Source organism: Zootoca vivipara, chromosome 14, assembly GCF_963506605.1.
Source record: "Zootoca vivipara chromosome 14, rZooViv1.1, whole genome shotgun sequence".
Lineage (NCBI taxonomy): Eukaryota > Metazoa > Chordata > Lepidosauria > Squamata > Lacertidae > Zootoca > Zootoca vivipara.
Window position 1 is genome coordinate 44,838,848 of NC_083289.1, and position 24,595 is coordinate 44,863,442.

Genomic DNA, 24,595 nt, shown 5'->3' on the forward strand with positions numbered 1-24,595 from the left:
TGCTGCTCACATAGTGAAACTATTTCCCTCCAGCCTACCTCATCCGAACCTGAAATCATAAACCCTCCTGGCCTTTGCCCGCTAACACACAGCTGGAGGAGGAAACGCCACCTCTCCTTGCCCGGCACCTCTTCACCCTCTTAATGGCTTCCTTGATGGGTCAATGACTGGTCACTATCAGCCTTTGTCCCTCCAATGACCCACACTCAGCTAGTACAGTGGTGCCTCGCTTAACGAATGCCCTGCTTAACGAAATTTCCGCTTAACGAAAGGGTTTTTCGAGCGAAGGTTGCCTCGCTAGACGAATGCGTTTTACGAAAAATTCGTCTAGCGAATCGCGGTTTCCCATAGGAATGCATTGAAATTCAATTAATGCGTTCCTATGGGCAAAAAACAATTTTAAAAAATCAATGCATTCCTATGGGATTCGCTAGACGAATTTTCCGCTCTAAGAAAAGACCCGTGGAACGAATTAATTTCATCTAGCGAGGCACCACTGTACTGCCAAGCTGGTTTGTTTGCATAAAGTGAATTCCACATTTGACACATTTTATTCAAGCCTCGATTAATTCTAACATTTACTAAATCCTGGGAGGTTCTGGCACCCAGGAGTTTAGGGGTTCCTTGTCCACCTCAAAAAACAATGTAGTGTGGACATGGCCCCAAATTGACAGACTCATCCATCCTTACTCTGAACTCAAGATGCCAGTGGACACAACAGCTGTTTGCCTGGTTCTCCACACCTATCTCCATAACATGGTTATGGGAGCCATGGAGAGCATGACCCCATCCGTCCTTCACTGGGATGTTGCAAAGGCATCCCCATTGCAACTGGGATCATTCAATGGGCACTCCAGACATAACTAACAATAAAAGCTGCTTGGTGGTTGCGATGGAACTCATTAGTGTCCTCATTGTGAGCAATAACATCGCCTCTCCTCAGCATACCTGAGCACGTCTGCTAATCTAACTCTCCTCTCGGGATGCCTTTTAATGAAGGAAGATGGATAGCTCTTCCCAAGGACTTCCTTTGTGTCTATTAGCCACTGCCAAGCTGGGCTTATTGCATCTGTCCGTATATTTTTTTTGGAGGTGTGGCGTGGTCCTGAAAGTTAGCCAGAATCATAGAATTGTAGAGTTGGAAGGATCATCTTGTCCAACCCCATCCAACGCAGGAATTTGCATCTGTCCCGTATGGGGATTGAACCTGTGACCTTGGCGTTATCAGCACCACGCTCTAACCAACTGAGCTGTCCAGAAGGAGAAAGTTCTGCAGCCACATGTCCTGCTTTACAGAGAACAGACCTCTCTTTGAAAGAGTCCTGTGCTTGGAAGGCTGCCCAGTCCAAGCCCAGTTCAGCTTAGCCACTTGAGACTGAGACTCCCCAGCTCTGGTGCAAAGAGTAGACCTTCCACTCATATTTAGGGACATAGGAAACTGTCTAATACTGAATCAGAGCACTGGCCCATCTGACTCAATATTGTCGACACTGACTGGCAGCGACTCTCCGGAGTGTCATGAGCTGGTTGGACACAGAGGAGTGGTGGGAGGCACCAGCTGGGGAACCCCCAAGGGAAGAAAGAGCCTGGGGGTTGGTGGTGGGACAACGATAAGTCGTTAGAGGGAGAAGAAGGAGAAGACTGGGAGGGGGGAGGTGTCAGAAGCTGAGGAGGTAACAGGGTTTAGTGAGCTGGGAGAGTCTGTGGCAGAGAGAAGACCAGAAGCAGAAGTAGGAGAGGAGGGAGGTCCAGAGGCAGAGACGAGTCTGGCAGGCGAAGAGGCCCCCTCCTGGGTAGGTTGCCGGCCCCTGGGGTGAGGCAAGTGTTGCCCCCCCCCTATGGTGGGCTTGGCAGGCAGGGTGGAGGCGATGCCCTCCCCCTCCTCTCCCTCTCTCTAGGCCAGACCAGGGATGGGGCGCATGTGGTTGGGTGTCCCTTCTGCAGCCACGAGGAGGAGACGCCATTGGCACCTCAGCCCTGAAGGCCTGGCCCGGACACAACTTGCCTTCCTGCAGCTCCAGGCTCAATGAGGGAGCCTGGTTGCGCCCCCTCATAAATTTGCGCCTGGGGCCAGGGCCCTCCGTGCTACGCCTCTGATGTGCAGGGTCCGCCCTGCCGTGCTGCATCCATGCGCTTTTGCAAACCGTTTCCTCCAGCTCCGCTTCCTCCAGGCTCCTGCGGTGAGGATGGGCCTCTGGCCAATGTGGAAACTGCAAATTACATTTGCAATTGAGCAGCGAGTGATTTTAAATTGGAAGCGGCAGGTTCGCTGCTACCTGCTGACAGCAACCATCTTGACAAAAGGCAGCTGATCTGAGGCTCTGCCAGGCTTCTGTGCCTCCTTTGCTTATTCATATGGAGGGGCTCTGTCAGTTTGTGGAAGCAGTAAGCCATTTCCAGAGCCTGGATTACATTTAACTTTCTGTGGTGTGTGTGTACGCCTGCAATTTGCAGTGCACCAACACCCTTTTTCCAGAGGCTTTGTGATGTATGCGAGAGCTGATTCACACATTTATTTACTTAGTTTTAAAGCATGGGACCCAGGTGACGCTGTGGGTTAAACCAGAGTCTAGGGCTTGCTGATCAGAAGGTCGGCGGTTCGAATCCCTGCGACGGGGTGAGCTCCTGTTGCTCGGTCCCAGCTCCTGCCCACCTAGCAGTTCGAAAGCACATCAAAGTGCAAGTAGATAAATAGGGACCGCTCCGGCGGGAAGGTAAAACGGCGTTTCCATGCGCTGCTCTGGTTCGCCAGAAGCAGCTTTCTCATGCTGGCCACATGACCCGGAAGCTGTCTGCAGACAAATGCCGGCTCCCTCGGCCTATAGAGCGAGATGAGCGCCGCAACCCTAGAGTCGGACACGACTGGACCTGATGGTCAGGGGCCCCCTTAAAGCATTTATATCCCGCCTTTCTGTCAGTTTTTCACCCGGCACCCCGGGGGCAGATGGCAGTAAATGGTTTAAGAACACATTGCGTTGCAATACAAACAACAACAAAATAGAAACTGGAGCCAATTAAAGAGCAAGTAAATGATGGATTTCACAGAAGAACGGCTAAATAGATATTGTCAAAAGCTTGGGCGTATCCAATGAGATGTTTTTAACCGTCATGGAAAAGATAGCAGGGTAGGAGCATGATGGTTGGGACTGGGGAGCGTGTTCTGTTGAGAGTCTGGGGGCCAATGCTGGGAAGGCCCTGACCTCTGAAGACACCTGTCTCACCTTTGGAGGTGGAAGCACCTGAGCCTATCCTACAGTCAGCTCAATGATGTGAGATACCATTTAATGTTGCAGTCATCACTTGTTGCTGCAAGCAAATGAGATTCATCTGGGATAGTCCATGAAACACTTCTTTCATTTGAAAATAGATGTTTGAGCTGATTTGGGGGGGGGTGCTATGAAAGTTCTGCCTATTGCTTTTCCTCTTTGATAGGGAGAGAGATTTTGTACCCCTTTGATTCCCATTTCAATACAATCTCATGTCATCTGCACTTCCCAAACCAATATATGCGCCAGGTGAAAACATTCCTCTTCTCCAAGGCCTTTGGCTAATTAAGCAATCTATGACCTTTTAAATTGTTTGTGTGTTATTGTTTAGTTTGTTGCTAATTTATGTATTTTTGCATTTTTATATTGTGAACTGCCCTGTGTTCCTCGGATAAAGGGCAGTATGGAAATGTTAATAATAATAATAATAATAATAATAATAATAATAATAATAATAATATAACAACAACAACAACAATAATAATAAATGAACCAAATGCAACTATCCTCCACACTTTTCTGAATTTTGCAATGCAGGTTCTGTATACATCATACATTTAAAGCACATCACTTTCCCCATAAAACTGCAGTTTGTTAAGGGTCCTGGGAACTATAGTTCTGTGAAGAGTAAACTACAGCTCCCAGGATGCTTTGCAGAACAGCCACACGCTTTAAATGTGCCTTACATGTATACTGCATATGAAGGCATGGTTCTCCAACCATAAAATGTGCATGAAAGTGCAAATATACAAGGAAAATGCACACAAGAATGTGTATTTATTTATTACCTACATTTTGTATAACCACTCGAATGTAAAAAGAAAAAAAAAAAGAAAACCTCACAGCGGTTTACAAAATGAGTGGAATTAATTAGCGAAAATTACACAGAAATGCATTGTATTAGGGAACGCTGCTTGCAAATATGCGTCTCTCGAGCAAAATTGTGTCCAGCAATGTGGATGTTAAGAGACACGGGCACAAGAGTGAGTACAAATTTTCATGCAAGCTCTTAAAAAGCCATTCACAAACTGGTGCAGAAATGGTGCAAGCTGGAATTAAGAAGGGAAGAACAAATCATTTAATTGTAGAGTTGGAGGGGACCACGGGGATCATCTAGTCCAGGCACCCCCAAACTCAGCCCCCCAGCTGTTTTGGGACTACAACTCCCATCATCCCTAGCGAACAGGACCAGTGGTCAGGGATGATGGGAATTGTAGTCCCAAAATAGCTGGAGGGCCAAGTTTGGCCATGCCCCAACCCTCTGCAATGCAGGGTTTTGGGGTTTTTTTGCCCAATGTGGGGCTCGAACCCACAACCCTGAGATTAAGAGTCTCATGCTTTACCAACAGAACTATTCCTCATGGGTAAACTTGACCAATCAGTTCATTCTTAGTCTCTGATAGCTGTTTCACATAGAGAAGCCATTGCTTAATGGTGCTGTTGCAGAGAGAATGGCATATATATGTGACATATTGGGAGGTAGGGATTCATGTCCCCATATGGTTTTTTTGTTATTTTAAGAGAGGTGCCCCCTAAGCTGATTGCTTTTCCAACTCAATGTCCCCTCCCCCCAGTCTAAGTGGGTGCTAGCAAAGTCACTTAAATAACACAAAAGGTGCCCAGAAAGAAAAGTCCTGATACTACTTAACTGGGCCAACTGAAGAAACTTGAGGAGAAAGGAACAGAGATGTTTTTGTCACACTCTGGTCAGGCCTTGTACATAGCAGGGAGACATTCAACCAAACATACAGAGGAAAACTCCTTCAAAGCTACACACACAGAGGTGCTGGTTCAGTGAGGATCCTGCAATACTGCCTGGTTCCCACCTCCCTCTAGGCTAGTTGACCTGAACATAAAGAGAAATAAGAGTTAAGTTACAAATGGAAATATCCCTGTCATTGCACTTTGAACAGCTGGATCCTTTGAAGAGGCAATCTTTGTGCCTTCACAAAGGGGTGAGGGACCTTTTTCGGTCTGAGGACCGCATCCCAGAGTGGTTCAGCAATCAGTTCTTTCTCCCAGGGAGGGGTATAGGGGTTTCTTAAGAACTCTCAACTCCCTCAACAAACTACAGTTCCCAGAATTCTTTTGCAGGAAGCCATGGCTGCTTATAGTGGAATGATGTGACTTTAAATGTATAGTGCAGAATGAATCTGTGATCTTACTGTTACCTTCAGCTGAGTCTGACAGAGGTTAGGAAGAGGGAGCTGATATGATGGGATTGATTGCACCATTCACATTCTAACTTGTTTATTTCCAACATAGTCCAAGTTTGCTGGTGAAAATTTCCTCTTAGAGGCTCATACTTGATGACTAATTGCTTTTGCTCATTACCTTCCTCTCCCTCCAAAACACCAAGTTCATCCAAAACGGGGAGTGTTGAAAAGGAATTGAAGGAGGAGACTGGTACATTTGATTGCTTGTTTCCCAAGCAATTTGGAACAATCAGAATTTCTTCACCGTTCCCCCCCCCCCCTTTTAAATGTGTTTCAGGGCAAGCAGTCAGCGGCCTCTGTAAATAAATAAGGGACCTCACCAAATACCCTCACACTTGCCCTTCTTATTATTATTAGCCTTTGGGGACATGGGCCGGGGAGGGCTGCATTGATAGGAGTGAGGTCACATGCCTCCATGATGCTTGCAAAGGAATTACACAACGGCAGTGGTTAGGAACATTCGGCATTATAGCAAGGAATCGACAGCAGCCAGAGAGCAGAGCAATGGATATGATGGGACTCTTGTTTCCATCTCCCCACCCTGCTCCACAGGGAAAGCGCCGTAGCTCAGTGTCAGAACATCTGCTTTGCGTCTAGAAGGTCTCATTTTCATGCCTGAACCCCTGGATAGCTGCAGTCAGATGAGACTGGCTTAGATGGACCGATGGTCTGATTTGATAGAATCAAATGTTATTGTGTTCTGGGTGTTCCGGCTTTCTCTTGCATTTCAACACAGAACAGGGGCAGCCACGCTACAAGCCCTGCTCTGAGTTACTGCAGAACAGACTTCCGAGATCTTTGGAACTGGCAAGAGAAAGTCTTGCACAGACCGCAGCCATCTATGGGGTGTATAAGGGATAAGGCAGATAGAGAGGTAGCTTTGCCCTACAAAATCAAAGGAGGCTTCCCAATGAGAGGGTTACAGGTAGGAAGCCGTGTTGGTCTGATGTAGTAAAAAAAAAAATCCTTCCAGTAGCACCTTAGAGACCAACTAAGTTTGTCATAGGTATGAGCTTTCGTGTGCATGCACACTTCTTCAGACACACTGAAACAGAAGTCATCAGACCCTTATGAATAGTCAGAGGGTGGGGAGGGGTATTACTCAGAAGGGTGGTGGGAATGAGTGATTGTCCATCAACAACATCAAACATACCATCTCATCTAATTGCTCATTTAATTGCTCATCTTCTAACATTGTGTATGCCATCAAATGCCAATGGTGCCCTTCAGCTCTCTATATTGGACAAACAGGCCAAACCCTACGCCAAAGGATAAATGGACATAAATCTGACATCAGGAATCACAAGACAGAGAAACCAGTAGGAAAACACTTCAATCTCCCAGGACATTCTATACAAGATCTCAAAGTAACTGTTTTATTACAGAAAAAAAATTCAGAAACAGACTGGAAAGAGAAGTTGCTGAATTGCAACTCGTTACCAAGCTTAAAACCATGGAGAGACCTGGTCTGAATAAGGACACTGGATTCTTATCTTATTATACATGATAAAGCTTTCTTTAGCACCTCACCCCTTGCTTTTTCCTGCAAGATCAATTGCAATCGTTAACAGTTGTTAACAGTCATCAACATGTTTACCACTCCTATCAGCCAATCACCCATTCCCATCACCCTTCTGAGTAATTCCCCCACCCCCACCCTCTGACTATTCATAAGGGTTTGGTGACTTCTGTTTCAGTGTATCTGAAGAAGTGTGCATGCACACGAAAGCTCATACCTATGACAAACTTAGTTGGTCTCTAAGGTGCTACTGGAAGAACAATGAGAGGGTGTTGAGGTTCCTTAACAACAGTTTTATTACTTATACCCTGCCCATCTGACTGGGTTGCCCCAGCCACTCTGGGCAGCTTAGAATGAAAACACAGCAAACGCCAAACATTTAAAACTTCCCGATACATCGCTGCCTTCAGATGTCTTTGGAAAGTTGTGTAGTTGTTTATCTCCTTGACATCTGACGGGAGGGTGTTCCACAGGGAGGGCGCCACTACTGAGAAGGCCCTCTGCCTGGTTCCCTGTAGCTTCACTTCTCTCAGTGAGGGAACCACCAGAAGGCCCTCAGAGCTGGACCTCAGCATCCTGGCTGAACGATGCAGGTGGAGGCGCTCCTTTGGGTATACATAGAGATGGGAAGCCTGTGGCCCTCCAGAAGTTGTTGGACTACAAGTCCCATAATCCCTGACAATTGGCCATGCTGGCTGGGGCCGATGAGGGTTGGAGTCCCACAGCATCCCGTGGACCACAAGTTGCCCACCCCATTGTGCTTTGCCCATCCTGCCCAATCCTAAAGAGGATTTGGGTGGATCCTGATTTACAAAAGCCACATCCACTCACCAAGGGGGAAAGACATAGTTCAATGACCTCTTCTTTTCATGCAGGTAGCCCCAGATTCAATACCTGACACCTCCAGGTAGAACCAGGAGAGTAAAAAGGGACCCCTGACCATTAGGTCCAGTCGTGACCGACTCTGGGGTTGCGCGCTCATCTCGCATTATTGGCCGAGGGAGCCGGTGTATAGCTTCCAGGTCATGTGGCCAGCATGACAAAGTCACTTCTGGTGAACCAGAGCAGCACATGGAAACACCGTTTACCTGCCCGCTGTAGCAGTTCCTATTTATCTACTTGCATTTTGACGTGCTTTCGAACTGCTAGGTTGGCAAGAGCTGGGACCAAGCAACGGGAGCTCACCCCGTCGCAGGGATTCGAACCGCCGACCTTCTGATCAGCAAGCCCTAGGCTCAGTGGTTTAACCCACAGCGCCACCTGGGTCCCCTAGAACCAGGAGAGACCCCTGTGCAAAATCCTAGAACAGCCTTTTTCATCCTCGGGTTGCCAGATGCTGGACTACAACTCCCATCATCCCTAGCTGGCAGGACCAGGGATGATGGGAGTTGTAGTTCAACAACATTTGGGGACCCAAGGTTGAGGAAGGCTGTTCTAGAGAGCCGCTGTCGGTCTGTGTAGAAAATACTGAGCTAGCTGGACCCGTGGTTTGACTCGGTAAAAGACAGCTTCCTCTCTATTCCTAATAAGGCTGGATTTAGCTCCTGGCTATGTGCAGAGCGAGAGAGATCTTTAGGGATCCGACGCAGATTTTCAATGTCACGTGATACCACTGTGGAGGAGTAGGGAATATATACTCCTGGTTATTGCAAGAGGAACGATAACATCAAAAAGGGGGCCCTAGGCAGGGTCGTATTCTCTCAGCTGCAATCCTTGCCTTGAGCTGTTTCTAAGGGTAACAAAGTGTTTTCAACACTGAATATGCTGCCATAATTATTACTACGGTACTCTTAATGTAAGGTACTGGGGGGGGGAAGTTAAATCAAAATAAGAACCTTATATGAGTCCTTTTGCTGAGCAACGTGCACCCAATACGGGTTTTGTTCTTCATCTGGGGGCAAGGTTATTACAATAGGGTTGTTCACTACCATGTCAATGGCCTTCCAGATGTTGATGGACTCCTAACTCTCAACAGCCCCAACCAGCATGGCCAAGGGTCAGGAATACATGGAGCTGTAGTTCTGCAACATTTGCATAGCCACAGGTCTTCCACCCCAAACTACAGTATGTGCAAAATAGTATGTAATTTTACCTCCTTTTGTTTCGGATTACAAATCCCATCATCCTTGATCATTGCCCATGCTGGCTAGAAGTTTTAGTCCATCATATCTGGAGGGCACGATGTTCATTATCCCTGGCGTAAAGTTACTCTCTTAAACCAGGGGAAACTTTCTTGGGCCGTGGGCTGCATTTCCATCTCAGCAACCTTATAGGGGCCGCATGCCAGCGGTGGGTGGGGCCAGAGGCAAAAGTGGGCGGGGTCACAAATGTGAATGAGGCAACAAGAAGGCTTTGTTTGTGATGGATTAGCATAGAGCGAGTTGGGAAAGGAAACCTAAAATAAGCAGAAGCTGGGTACTTCTTCCCTTTTCTTTGATGGGGTCCTTTCTTCACACCAGCGGTTTAAATGGTGACACTTCATTGCAAGATGGTTCACAGGTTGATTTTGTGATGCAATTTCCCCCCAGCAAAAGAGCTTTTCCCCGGGGCCGCGATCTCACTTTTTGGGCTCTGTGCCTGAAAAAAAGCAAGTTTTTGTCGCAAAATCGTGCGAGATCGCATCACTCAAAATGGCCGCTGTCCTCTTATGAGGAAAAAAAGGGACAACCGTGTCCAAGAAGATGGCCTCACAGTTTTTCCCTTTGACATGTTGGAGGGTCTAAGAGAGGGGTTTGTGAGCATGTGCAGAAACCAGTCTTCTGCACAATGGTAAAATTCACACTCGTCACTCCGCCCACCTTCACACCTGACCACGCCCACAACTGGGACATGGCCCCTAGAGGATAATCCAGAAAGGATCACGGACCTCAGGCCGAAAAGGGTTTCCCATCCCTGTGTTGAGTGATCAGTAATTTCCCCCTCTGACTGTATCCCTGTGTGGGATCTGCAATTGCAAGTTCCCGCTGTGATCATTACACCGTTTTGCGCATGTGATTTCGGCCTCCCACCTCCCGGGCCCCTCTGAAAGCTCCCAGAGCCGCAGGACTCCATTTGCCAAAAATTGCTTTGGGGGGGGGGGGGCTTTGCCGGCAGGCCCCTGCACCTGCTGCTTGCCCAGCTCCCAAGCAAGCACTGGCCTAAAGCGGAAAGCGATTTCTGTTGTTTTCTGCAGAAGGTCCCCAAGGGCAGTGAATTAGGAAGGATTAATTGAACGGGTAGCCTGATGATCCCTCCAGGAGGGAAGAACAGCCACATAGTTACGTAATCTCTCTCCCCCCCCCCCCCCCGCTTTAAGTAATAATAAACTCATCAGATAAAGCAGCTCTAGTTTGTTGGAGGTCACTAATTCCCCCCTCCCTTTCCCATTGTAACTGTTGCTTTGCCCAAACTCTTTGGGAAGAATCATAGAATCATAGAATCGTAGAGTTGGAAGAGACCACAAGGGCCATCGAGTCCAACCCCCTGCCAAGCAGGAAACACCATCAAAGCATTCTCGACCTATGCCTGTCAAGCCTCTGCTTAAAGACCTCCAAAGAAGGAGACTCCACCACACTCCTTGGCAGCAAATTCCACTGCCGAACAGCTCTTACTGTCAGGAAGTTCTTCCTAATGTCCAGGTGGAATCCTCTTTCTTGTAGTTTGAATCTATTGCTCCGTGTCCGCTTCTCTGGAGCAGCAGAAAACAACCTTTCTCCCTCCTCTATATGACATCCTTTTATATATTTGAACATGGCTACCATATCACCCCTTAAGAGTGTTGCCTTGATGCGTATCAAAGGGAAACAGACTGTCGCCTGTTCCTAAATGCATTTTTTCCCCTCAAGATATGTGGGTTTTTTTATAAAGGGATCTTGGCACTTTTTTTTTTGCGCCAAAAACCATCTCAGGATATTTGGGAGGTGGAAAAGGCAGTGGATATTATTTCCAATCAGCACAATAGCGCAGGGAGGAAAATGTGATTAGGTTGGTTCACATCAGAATTCAAAGTATCAAATCCAGCCTCAAGCTGGAATCTCTACAAATAGGTAAATCTTTGTCACCAGTGCAAGACAGTGCAAGACAGGAGTGCCTGGCGTGCTCTGGTCCATGGGGTCACGAAGAGTCGGACACGACTAAACGACTAAACAACAACAACGTGTTGTCGTCATCAGTGTTATTTTTCTAGAAAAAGAGGCGTTGGGCCCGACCACGAAGGCCTCCCTTGTTCTCTTAGAATAACAACGGTACCCACCTGGAGGTTCTGGCTGGGGGGAAAAAAGCCCTAATCATTATCATTATCCATCATTAATCAGTCGCTTTATGCAATGAAAAGCCTCAAAGTGACTTGACGGGGTAAAACACAAATGTAATTAAAAATGGGGGGGGGGAACGGAACAATGAACATTACAAAATACATCAAAAGCTCATCCAGTGACATTTTATCCACCTAAGAGGTTTTATTACAGTCAAGTGGTGTGCAAATGATGTGAAATAAATAAAGATAAACACCACCTCAAAAACCGTCACCGAATGAGAGGCTGTTTGCTGTCCCTGCTCAGTTCCTTGTACTGAATCATAGAATCATACAATCATAGAGTTGGAAGAGACCACCAGGGCCATCCAGTCCAACCCCCTGCCAAGGAGGAAACACCATCAAAGCATTCCTGAAAGATGGCTGTTCAGCCTCCGCTTAGAGACCTCCAAAGAAGGAGACTCCACCACACACCATGGCAGCAAATTCCACTGTCGAACAGCTCTTACTGTCAGGAAGTTCTTCCTAATGTTTAGGTGGAATCTTCTTTCTTGCAGCTCGAATCCATTGCTCCATGTCCGCTCCTCTAGAGCAGCAGAAAACAACCTTTCTCCCTCCTCTATATGACATCCTTTTATATATTTGAACATGGCTATCATACCACCCCTTAACCTTCTCTTCTCCAGGCTAAACATACCCAGCTCCCTAAGCCATTCCTCATAAGGCATTGTTTCCAGTGCCTTGGCCTCTCCTACCTCAAACACATTCAGACATGCCCACGTTGAATTGATTCTAGCATAGGACACCCCCCCCCAATTCTCTCTTCCATCCTGAACAGAGGAAAAGTACAAGTATATACTCTTTTACTATTTTTAATAACAGCTCAGGGGAGCCTGTTGAAGATGTTGCTTTCCTCCACTGCGAAATGGTGGGGTGGGGAGCAAGCCCACACCATTTTGTGATCCTGTATCCTTATATGCTTTTTTTAAGGTAAGGCAGCCATTTTGTGCTATGCCACACACACACACACACCGTGGCTGCCATTTTGTCATTCCTTTTATTTATTCTTTATAAATTATATTCATCAACTGCCCGCTGGTATAGAATACATCAAGGTGGCGTACAGCAATGTATGCAAATACGATCGGACATAAAATACTGTTAAAACAATGCAAAATAATCCTGAATATGTCTGGCTCATCTTAAGAAAATTTAAACAACTAAATAGAGCTGTCGGCGTAAAAACGCCTGACTACTTCTGTGAAGTCTCTCAGCCCCACTCACCTCACAGAGTGTTTGTTGTGGGAGAGGAAGGGAAAGGAGAATGTTAGCCGCTTTGAGACTCCTTTGGGTAGTGATAAAGCGGGATATCAAATCCAAATTCTTCTACTACCTGAAGCCAGCCAGGCTTCTGAAACACAGGGATAATTCACAGCCCACCTCCAGATGACTGGGTGTGTTTAGCCTGGAAAAGAGGAGGCTGAGAGGAGATGATAGCCATCTCTTCAAATATCTGAAGGGCTGTCACACAGAAGATGGAGCCAGCTTGTTTTCTCCGGCTCTGGAGGGTAGGATGATTCGACCCAGTGGATTCAAGTTGCAAGAAAGGAAATTCTGACTACGTATCAGGAAAAGCTTTCTGACAGGAAGAGCTGTTTGACAGTGGAACAGATTCCATCAGGAGGTGGTGGACTCTCCTTCCTTGGAGGTTTTTAAGCAGAGGTTGGATGGCCACCTGTCATGGATGCTTTAGCTGAGATTCCTGCATTGCAGGGGGGGTGGACTAGATGACCCTCGGGGTCCCTTCCAACTCTTAGGATTCTATGACTGCAGTGCTCTAGCTGGAATATGAGGGCTTGGGTGGTCTTTAAGGTATCCTGGACCCAAGTTCTTTAGGGCTTTGTATATTAGTACAAGAACCTCCGACTAGGCCCTGTGGCATATGTTTTGCCAGAGATATCACATGCACATAGCTGCCAAGTCTCCTGTTTTTCATGGGAAACCCCCTATTTAAACCCGTTTCCCGCTGTTATCCCGAATAGAGAAAAATCCCGTAAATCCCCTGGAATTCTTACCTGCCAGGGAGGCTCCTTCTGTGCATGTCTGGACATGCGCAGAACCGATTTCGGGTGCCGCACTGCCCATGTTTGGGCACCAGAAATCGAGCAGCGCTAGCACTGGAAGTTGCTTCTACACACATGCGTAAAAGCGACTTCCGGTGCCGCTCTGCCCATGTCTGGGCACTGGAAATCAGGCAGCGCCGGCACCGGAAGTTGCTTCTACGCATGTCCAGACATGCGTAGAAGCGACTTCCGGTGCCGCGCCGCTGCTGATCCCGGATTTTTCTTACCGGGAGTTGGAGGGTATGCACATGCATGTCCCTCAACATTTCTCCGGTGAAAATAGGGACGTCCCATTCCGTAATGATAATTTTACTATCGATACCCCACACATCTTTCTAGGTTGCCCCAACCACTCGGCAGCTTCCAACGTATATAAAAAACATAATAAAACATTAAACAATAAAAAAAACCCCTTCCCTATACAGGATTGCCTTCAGACGGCTTGGGGGTCGGATAACTCCATACCCTCCAACATTTCTCCAGTGAAAATAAGGACTAAGAAAAGTGGGGTGTTCTGGGATCAAATCAGAAACCGGGACAGCTTCTCTAAATCAGGAATGCCCCTGGAAAATAGGGACACGCCTGCAGTGCTTTTTTGCTGCATTCTGCTCTAGATGTGAGCTTCTAGGCCAGCCCCACATAGAGCTCATTGTGGTAGTCCAGTCTCAAGGTTATCAATGCATGGGGCTACAGTGGCTGGTTTAATCTGATTCAAATACAGCTGTTGCTGGTTTCTCAGGCAAGGCTGCTAAAAGGCACTCCTGATTAGCTCCCACTGCATTTCCCCAAAGGAATCCGCTGGCCCAAAAAGTTTGGTAACCCCCAGATATATGTGCTTTGATTTGCAGAAACAATTAAAAAAAATTAACTGGGTCAGCCAAAACCACAAAGCATTGAAAACAGGTATTCGAAAGCCCTTGGACCCATGCTGGGAAGTAATCGAAATCAACACCGGGCAGGTACGGTAATTGGTTATTTATGCTTGTTCTGGTAACAGGTGAGAGAAGGGAGGATAAATTCCTTGCCCAGTTTTGAGTTGTCCGCCCAATGAGAGGCTTTATGGGAAAGGACTGTTGGCTGAGTGGGAGATCATCTTCTTTGCATGCCAACGACCTCGAGTTCTATTCTTGGCACCTCCAGGTATAGCTGGTAATGTTACCTGTCTGAAACCCCAGGGAGGGGGGGACTGCTGTTCGTCAGTGCGGGACAATACGGAGCTAAATAGGGCAATGGTCTTAACACTGCTTTTTATGTCCCTATCCAGACCCTTCCCTTGTTATGAATTTCATAACACCGACAGCACCACCCACAGCAGATGAAAGGAAATTGACAAGAGGCTGTATTTAAAGAGATTACGGGGTCTTCTAGGGATAAGCTAGAAATTCAATTAAAGCTCCTCTTGTGCTTTCTCTTTTTCCTGTCCAAACCTGCTGTAGGGAACCAAATCCAAGAATCAAGGAGACCTTTAAGCATCTTACAGGTGCATTCTGGTCCCATTCTTAAAGGGCCGATCGGCATATTCTGTAGGGAATTCACGTAAGTCGCACGGGGTTGTTGAAACACAACAGTGGCCTGTCTTCTAATGCCTACGTAGTTTGTAGCAAATCCGACAGCAGTGGAAGATTATGTCTTTCGTTCTGGGTTGGGAGGAACACAGGAAGCTGACTGAAACCGAGTCAGATCATTCCTCCATCTAGCACAGTCATGTTGGCACTGACTGCCAGAGGCCCTCAGCGGTTTCATTGGGGGGACATTCCCAGCTCTGCCTGCTGAGGATTGAAGATGGGACCTTCTGCACACAAAGCAGATGTTTATTCACTGAGCCACACCCCTTCCTCAGGACCCACTTGCCTGCTGAGATAATTCAGGTGTGTTAATGGTTCAGAGGGCGGACTGCAGGTACAGAGCGCAGCTCCTCAGCTGATGTTAAGCAGGTTCTAGCTTAGTTAGCTGCCTTGATTGGAGGCTGAACGGGAACCAGACGGAAGCTGCTCTGAGCTGTTTGGAGAAAAAGTGATTGCAACTACATAGGGTTGTCAGACTCAATAGAGGACAGGACTTCTGTGCCTTTAATTGCCCTGCTCTCTTTTGAGTCTGGAAACCTTAAAGAGAAACCAGCAGACCCTTTGCTTGGAAATTAAACAAAGGGTCTGCTGGTTTCGCTTTAAGGTTTCCACACTCAAAAGAGAGCAGGGCAATTAAAGGCACAGAAGTCCTGTCCTCTATTGAGTCTGGCAACCCTACAACTACATACAAATATGGGAGCAAAGGAAGCTGTTTGCACCTCAGTCCATCTAGGTCAGTACTGTCTGCACTGATCGGCAGCAGTGCTTCAGGTTGTCAGACAGTGGACTTTGCTATCCCATTCTGGAAATGCCGGGGATTGAAGAGTCGGCAGTTTAGCTTGGGAAGACGTTTGGTGCTTCACTGGATGAGCTAGGGGTGGAGAGCATGGGATCAGGCAAGAAAGTCATGCAGATCATTGGTAAAGCATGTGTTTTGCATGCCCAAGCCCCCAAGTTCAGCCCTTGACATTCAAAACCCGGAAGAGTCTCTGCCAGTCAGTGAAAACTAGGGTTAACCAACATGGCAACCTCAAGATGACCCTGGAGGCTGCACTTCCCATCATCCCTGACCATCAGCCTTGCTGGCTGGGGCTGATGGGAGCTGTAGTCTAACAACGTCTGAAGGATATCACATTGGCTACCCCCTTAGGTAGACAATACTCGGCTAGATCAGGCATCCCCAAACTTCGGCCCTCAAGATGTTTTGGACTACAATTCCCATCTTCCCCGACCACTGGTCCTCTTAGCTAGGGATCATGGGAGTTGTAGGCCAAAACATCTGGAGGGCCGAAGCTTGGGGATGCCTGGGCTAGATGGACTAGCCATCCCCACTCAATTCCTTACGCCTTAAAACAAACCCCTCAATTCTGGGCTTCTCAGTAAAGAGAGTCTAATTCCAGCTTTCGTGGCCTGATCTCACAAACACTCAGGGCTATTTGAATGAACAACCTCTTGCCTACAGAACAGAGACTCCCTCAACTCAGATCCCCACTGTAGCAGTCTACCATATCACCCTGGCAAACTTGTGGCGCTCTAGGTTTTCACCATACTGCCCTTCCTGTGTGACTCTAGGACACAAACTATCCCCTTTTCCTTAGGTAAGTTTTGCCCTTTTCTGAGTCTCCACCTCTGTGAGTTTTAATATGCTGCTGGAATAACTAAGACGATACTCTTTGGCACAAAAAGAAGATGAATTTTATATTCTTGAGATCATAGGCTTTTCTTTTCTTGACGATGCATAAGTTTACAAGCTTAGTTACAGTTATACATTAACTCTGTCAGACTTTAACTTCAAGTTATCCTACGCCTAACCTAAACCACCACCAGCGCCGTCTTAAGCACCCCTGTCGCCATGGTGTGCTGGATCTCTCCGGCGCCCTTCCGCCCCGTTTCCCGGAGCGGTGGGCGGGTGGGCGCGGTGCTGCTGTGCGGCGGGCGGGCGGGCGGGCGGGCAGGCACAGCGCGATCTCTCCGGTGCCCTCCCGCCCCGCCGCCCAGTGCAGTGGGCAGGTGGGCGTCGCGCGCAGCTGCGCAGCGGACCGGCGGACCAGCCGGGCAGCGGGCAGGCGCAGCTCGCGGTGCCCTCCTGGCGGGCCGGCGCCATGGTGCCCTGCGCCACCGGGGGTCTATGACGAGCCGGCCCTGACCACCACTATCCTGGCCCCACACCCTTCTTCTTCCCTCTTCGTCACCACACTCCCCCTACACACTCGATATCTGACATGTCCTTCTGTTCCCGAGATCCTTTGTTTGCTCCGTGAACTGATTTGGCCTTCCGGTTTCTGCAGTGCTCAGCGAGTGATATGAGGCCGCCCTCAACGTGAGGGTGTTTTCGTTACATCTCTTCCCCCAGGCCATAGCAGTGATTACAGCAATCGACTCTATTGACCAGTCTAGCTGTGATATGCAAAGCAACAACACAGCCAGATCAGGAAGCTTGGAGGCATGTCGTCAACACTGTGGCTTCAAGGCGCATATTGCAAATGCAGTTGCTCGATGGGCCTTGCCTTGTCACGAAAAAGACCACTTCTTCCGTTTCCTGCTCTGTTGTGCTCTTGCAAACTCCATGTATATCCCCCCCCCACTCTCCATTATGCTTCCTTGACGCTCCCAGCTAGATGCAAAATGAGAACACAAAATGCATAATGGAAAACAAACAAACAAAGAAACCAATAACCCCCCTCCCACAAACACATTTAAAAGGCCACAGGTTCTTCAACACTTCAGAAACAATCCTTATTTTTATTATTATTAAAGGGGATGAAATGCACCTTCAATGGAACAAATGCACACTCAGTGCTTCTAAAGTTTTTAAAAAGCGGTCAGTCTTCCTGAAATAGTAGTCACTTTGCACAGTTTATACTACTACTTCTTATTGCAGCAAGGTGCTTCTAATGTTTCATCATCCGTTTCATCTATCTGAATGTTTTGGGAGTGTCTGACGCTGTAGCACTGTTGAAGCTAAGTACCAACAACTGCTATTGAAGGAATGCCCATGAGGGCTAGTATTTTGATTCCCCGGCCCAGAGTGGCTGGGAAAACCCAGCCAGATGGGCAGAGTATAAATAATAAATTTATTATTATTATTAATAATAATAATTAATTAATTAATTTTCTAATTGATGAAAGCTGAGATTCTGAGGATGCATAATTCTGCACTCGGTTTCAAAATGTTGAGTTGTAAACTGTACTAGTCCTACTCAGAGTAGGCCTCCGGAAGATAACAGGCGTGGCTAACTTAGGTCAATTCATGTCTGTGTAGACCAGGGGTAGGCAACCTAAGGCCTGTGGGCTGGATGCGGCCCAATCACCTTCTCAATCCGGCCCACGGATGGTCCGAGAATCAGCGTGTTTTTACATGAGTAGAATGTGTCCTTTTATTTAAAATGCATCTCTGGGTTATTTGTGGGGCATAGGAATTAGTTCATTTCCCCCCCTCAAAATATAGTCCAGCCCACCACATGGTCTGAGGGACGGTGGCCCGGCCCATGGCTGAAAAAGGTTGCTGGTGTAGACCTTAGCTCAGGCATCCCCAAACTGCGGCCCTCCAGATGTTTTGGCCTACAACTCCCATGATCCCTAGCTAACAGGACCAGTGGTCGGGGAAGATGGGAATTGCAGTCCAAAACATCTGGAGGGCCGAAGTTTGGGGATGCCTGCCTTAGCTGGAGACAACCCTACCTGTTTTTCCTGCACATGGACAAAACCACAGAGAAACTTGAACCTTCCTAAGTTTGAAATATGATTTTATCTACCTTACCTTTCAAGCAAATTCCTGGAGCAGCTATCACAACTTCTCTTTTCTGAGAGATAACACGTGTGTCTTTGTTTTCTCATTGCAGAACCTCCACTTAGATCTATCTGTCTGCAGCACTTCAGAATCTTAAGAGCTCCTTCCTCTCTTCCATAGGGTCAAGACTGGGAGGGAGCCGAGGGCAACGCCCCCCAAAGAGTCCAGAGACCCTTCTGCCCCACTGCTGCTCAACTCAGGGATGAGTGCAGGTAGAGTGAACCCTTACAGCATTGTATCTTCTGAGGAAGACGGGTTGACTTTAACCACCATGTCGGGAGTAAATGGCTTTGGCAACGGTAAGATCCACACAAGGAGGAAATGCCGGAACCGGTTCGTTAAGAAGAACGGACAATGCAATGTTGAGTTTACCAACATGGATGACAAACCACAGAGGTACATTGCGGACATGTTCACTACGTGTGTGGACATCCGCTGGAGATATATGCTGCTCCTCTTCTCACTTGCCTTTCTGGTGTCTTGGTTGTTGTTTGGTCTTATTTTTTGGCTCATAGCGCTTTTCCACGGAGATATCGAGAAGCCGGTCAAGGACGAAACGTTCACCCCTTGCCTCCTGCAAGTGAATGGCTTTGTGGCCGCTTTCCTGTTCTCCATTGAGACACAGACCACGATAGGCTACGGGTTCCGGTGCGTGACAGAGGAGTGCCCACTCGCTGTTTTCATGGTGGTCCTCCAGTCCATTGTGGGGTGCATCATTGACTCTTTCATGATTGGCGCCATCATGGCAAAAATGGCTAGGCCCAAGAAGAGGGCCGAAACCTTGCTCTTCAGCCACCATGCGGTCATAGCCATGAGGGACGGCAAGCTTTGCCTGATGTGGAGAGTGGGGAACCTGCGGAAAAGCCACATTGTTGAGGCTCATGTCAGAGCTCAGCTAATAAAGTCCAGGATCACCGAAGAGGGGGAATACATCCCACTTGACCAAATAGATATTGACGTTGGGTTCGACAAAGGCTTGGACCGCATTTTCTTAGTGTCCCCGCTCACCATCCTCCACGAGATCAATGAAGAGAGCCCTCTGTTTGGGATTAGCCGGCAGGATCTGGAAACGGACGACTTTGAAATCGTGGTTATCCTTGAGGGCATGGTGGAAGCTACCGCCATGACAACGCAAGCCCGGAGCTCCTACTTGTCCAGCGAGATCTTGTGGGGCCACCGCTTTGAGCCCGTCTTGTTTGAGGAGAAATGCCAGTACAAAGTTGACTTCTCGCACTTCCACAAGACGTATGAGGTCCCGTCGACCCCATGCTGCAGTGCCAAGGACCTGATGGAAAACAAATTCCTCCTCCCGAACACCAACTCTTTCTGCTACGAGAACGAGCTTGCCTTCATGAGCCGTGATGAGGAGGAAGAGGAGGAGGAGGATGACGACAGCAGAGGTTTGGACGATCCAGGCTCAGACAACCAGCCTGAATTTGAGACGCTGCAGGCCACTGTAGCTCTGGATCAAAGATCCTACAGAAGGGAGTCAGAAATATGACCCAGGACCCCTGTAACTGGTTTTGAGGGTGTCTCTCTCCCCCACCCCCGGTCTCTTTCCCTCCTCAACGGAGCCCAACTCAGATTATGCAGAACAATGCAAGTGCCATAGGAATGCCTGAGAGCCAGAATGGTTTTTAGGGTGTTGTTTTTAATCGCAATAACCACTGAATGGCATGGTCTGAGAAACCATAGCCAGCCTCAAAGTGTTGTGAACATCCAGTGTTAACAAAGCTGTTAAGAGAACATATTGAAGGAGAGAGTCAACATGGCGGCACCACAAGTTTAGAAACCCAACCATTGTGAGTTTGAGGCTCTGTGCAAGAGGAATACCATCGCATCCAGAGTGATATGATCTAGAGCTCATCCCTCTTGTCCTGCAACTTTATCCCAGGGACAACTGTTCTTTAGCAATCAGTTGGAGCAGAGGGCAATTCAGGTTTTCTACGGATTGCTGTTTGCTGTGGTTTAAAGCTGAAGTGTGGGCTTTCCCTGGGAAAGGTGTGGGGCAAGGGGGGAAATGCACAGACCCATGGCTGGGAAGCATGGGTCAAGCAGAAAACTGCTTGGAGCCTTGCTTTCTAAGCACAGGACAAGTGGAAATGTGGGCAAGCCCCTTGTCTCTATGTTCCCGGTTGAAAATGAGGGTATTTTTTTTTAAAAAAAGCTAAGCACTATACAATTTCAAACGGAGAAAATATCAGGAAGCAAAATCATGTTGTTGTTTTTCAAAATATGAATGAACAAATTATATTATATTTAATATCTGTAATATATACATGTACTGCCTGGAGATGTAATTCTGTTGCACTAGATCAGCACTTGGAAGTCCTACAGCTCATAGCACACCTTTATTGTTGAGGGTAAGCAAGGGAGGTTGTTTTTAATCTTTTTGTTTGACTTCCCACATACAAAACTACTTACCAAAAAAACTTTATTTTTTAAACAATAAAAGCGATTGCTTTTTAGAAGGGAACGAAGTGGTTGAAGTCCCAAGCTGACAAAAGCAACAAAGCTCTATTCTCTCTCTCTCTCTCTCTCTCTCTCTCTCTCTCTCTCTCTCTCTCTCTCTCTCTCTAAAACAAAACAAATCACATTTCCATTTAGGAAAAGCTCTCAGTTTTCTTGTCTGGTGTCCTCAAAAGTGGAGGGAGAAAATCCACCAAAAATATATATGTAGAGAAGGACTACTACATGTTACAGATTCAACATGGGAGTCCCAACCCTGTGGTTTATTTATCCTGTGTTGGTAATGCAGAGCAAGGGGAGATAGATACAGAGAGGAATCAATAGGAGAAGCACTTAACCCTTTCTCCAGCCATTCATTTCAAATGACCCAACCCTCTCCCCCCGCCCTCAGACAGGCCCTGAGACTGAAAGTAGGGCCAAGCTTAGGACAACCACTCTCGGAGGGTCCTTTGGAAAAATCCCAGGGGCACAGGAAGGATTAGACACTGTCCCCTCACATACCAATTTCCTCCTATGGAAGGCATTGGGATACTGTGGCCCTCCAGAGATGCTGCCGGAACAACAACAACAACAACAACAACAACCTATAAAAATGTAGAGGGTCCAAGTTTGTTAAAACGCGGCATTCTCCCAAACCACTTGCCCAATCGCGGTCAAATGTGGCCACAACGTCACATGGGTATAAGTGAGTGTTTCCATGCACATAGATGGGCCACATGTCACACCTGTGCCACGAAAACCAGGTAAAACCCACTGGTTTGGAACCCTGAACTCAGAGGGCCGGGGAAGCTGGGAAATAGAAGGCAGAAGAGGTTGCAACACAGCGCCCTCTAGCGGCGGCTACACTGGTACTACAGCTAGAAAACCTTGGCCCTCTACCTTGGCTACACTGGTACTGCAGCTACTAGGCCGAATGGAGGCTCGCCTTTACAGACTAGGCTGAATGGAGATGGGGACTCACCTGGATGTGGGATGGGGGCAGGAGGGGACAGGATAGGTCATGGATCGGGACAGGGTGGGTGGAATAACAGGGATGAGCCACAGCAACGCGTGGCCTGGCCACCTAGTAATAATATATTATCTATACCTCGCCCATCAGGTTGGGCCTCTCCAGCCACTCTGGGCGGCTCCCAAAAGAAATTAAAAACACAATAAAACATCAATAGCACCCACAACATCCCTTGACCACTGCCCATACTAGCTGGGGCTGATGTGGGCTGGAGTCCAACTTTTTTAGGGCTACAGATCTCCCTTCCCCCATTCACATTATCATAGGAAATGTGGGTGTGCAGAGGTAAAATGAGGTGCCACGCAGACTAAGGTCACATCCACAACATACATCTCAAGCACTCTTAGACCACTTTGAACAATTCTGGCTTCCCCCAAAGAAACCTGGGAACTGTAGTTTGTTATGGCTGCTGGGAATTGTAGCTCGATGAGGGGCCTCCGGACAACTCTAAGCACCCTTAGCAACCCACTGTTCCGTGGATTCTTTGGGGGGAACCATGGCTGGGTTAAGGCGGCATGAGAGTGCTTGAATTGTGAGCAGATGTAGTTTATGCCTGTATTTATTTGGGGGTGTTATGCCGCCTTCCAGATCAAGGAGCCCTCTCAAGCTCACAGTGAGCGTGAAGGGAGAGGGAAACAGTTTTTTAAAAAATATTAATCCATTATGCAAAAAATACATTGCATTTGGGGAAATTGCTTTGCATAAGGGTCTATACATATCTATTAGGAGAATATTTAATAGGGGAATATAGAATATATATACTGATATATTAGGAGAAAGTCACCATAAAATGCTGGTGAACCTTCATGTTATTGTTGTTTAGTCGTTTAGTCGTGTCCGACTCTTCGTGACCCCATGGACCATAGCACGCCAGGCACTCCTGTCTTGCACTGCCTCCCGCAGTTTGGTCAAACTCAGGAGGACCTTTAAAAAAAATGTAAAAGGAAAATAATGTAGAAATGTGGAAAACTGAACTTGAATGGAAAAATGAGAAACTGAGAAGAACCAAAACTGGTTGACTTGCCCATCCTTTGTCCTTGCCCATTGTCCATTCTCTTGAGGCTGCTAGGAACTATGGTCCAACAAAATCTGGAATCCCATAGATTCCCTGCCTCTGCATAAAAGTGAAGGAAATTAACAATCATTTAGCAAATTCAGTGATTTTTTGTTTCTCCTTACATTTATCTTGGGCCATGGGAATGTGAGTGTGCATAGTGCAATTAGGGTTTTCTGCTTTCAGGTACCGCACAATGTCCTGTTGGACCCCCTCTGCAATGCCCTCCATTAGAACATCCTCTGCCACAGAAAGATGCTCTGATTTATTTGTTTTTTAACAACAGCAGAGGATGATGAAATGGAACCAGATTACTTCTCCTGACTACCCCAACTTCCTAGGCTCCAAAGGAGCTGTGCCTTATAAGAGAGAAAGAGATGAAATTGTTTTCTGTTCCCAAACCATGCTTCTTGAGCCTTGCACCAAAATTCATACTGCGTAAATCTCTTCCTTCCCTCTCCCCCTCTGCCATATCTTCTTGCTACTTCCGAGTAACACTCTGTTCTCCTCGCCCAGTCGCAGTGGGTGTCACTTGTCCAGGGATCTGGATGAAAGCGTGTGACTGACCCAAAGAGCGGATCATAAGTAATAAATGCAATTCGCACGGCACACATTCCAAGCAAATATCGATCTCCCAAGTCCCCAATGCTATCTGTTATTGCAAAGCATGAGAGAGAGAGAGAGAGAGAGAGAGAGAGAGAGAGAGAGAGAGAGAGAGAGAGAGAGAGAGAGAGAGTGTCTCACCCTGGCTGAATTTGCCTGGGAGCAAAGGCTGGCAGGAGTTGAAGGACATAATATGTTCCCTGACAGCTTGCAGAGAGGAGGAGGTTGGCAGAGTTGGGGGGGGGGGCAGGGAAACCTGTCTAAAATTAGAATTTGGTCACTAAGGCCTTGGGTGAGCTTAGGCTGCCAACTGATCAGAGAGGAAAAGCCAGTCTGGGCATGCTCCTTGGACCCTGGGCAACAACAGCTCAATCTGCAGAGATCAGCAGGTGGAAAGCTTTCTCTCAGAGGGCAGAGAAGCTTCATTGCCTGCGAAAGCCTGTACACCAAACAACATTTGGAGGCGCAGAAGGAGGAAGGACTGGTGAAAGTAAAAATAAAAATTGGCAAGCCTAGATGTTGCATGCACTATAGCATGTTGTTGCAATGGCTCCCGAAAGCTTTAGGCTCCTGTCCAAGAACCTCAGGGGCGCTGCAACTGTGATTTTAGCTAGGAGCGAGAGAGGTGGGGGGGCACCAAATCCTGGCATCGCACAGGGTGCTGCTGAAATTTGAGACCCCCAAGTCCACCATTGGCTGTCCCAGAAACATGTGGGTTCCTTCAGAGTGCTGGTATAATGCAACCCACTC

The 24,595-nt window shown here is 47.5% G+C and overlaps 1 protein-coding gene across 2 annotated transcripts in view; it reads left to right on the plus strand.

The window, feature by feature from the left end:
* The window catches only part of LOC118092975 (ATP-sensitive inward rectifier potassium channel 12), a 47,313-nt gene extending 26,029 nt beyond the window's left edge, over positions 1–21,284 (plus strand). For both annotated transcript variants that reach the window (XM_035131664.2, XM_035131662.2), the window contains one exon: positions 18,763–21,284. In XM_035131664.2, the coding sequence (XP_034987555.2) occupies positions 18,913–20,211 (1,299 nt within the window). In that variant the 5' untranslated portion in view covers positions 18,763–18,912 and the 3' untranslated portion in view covers positions 20,212–21,284. The remainder of the gene's footprint in view (positions 1–18,762) is intronic.
* The last annotated feature ends 3,311 nt before the right edge of the window (positions 21,285–24,595 follow it).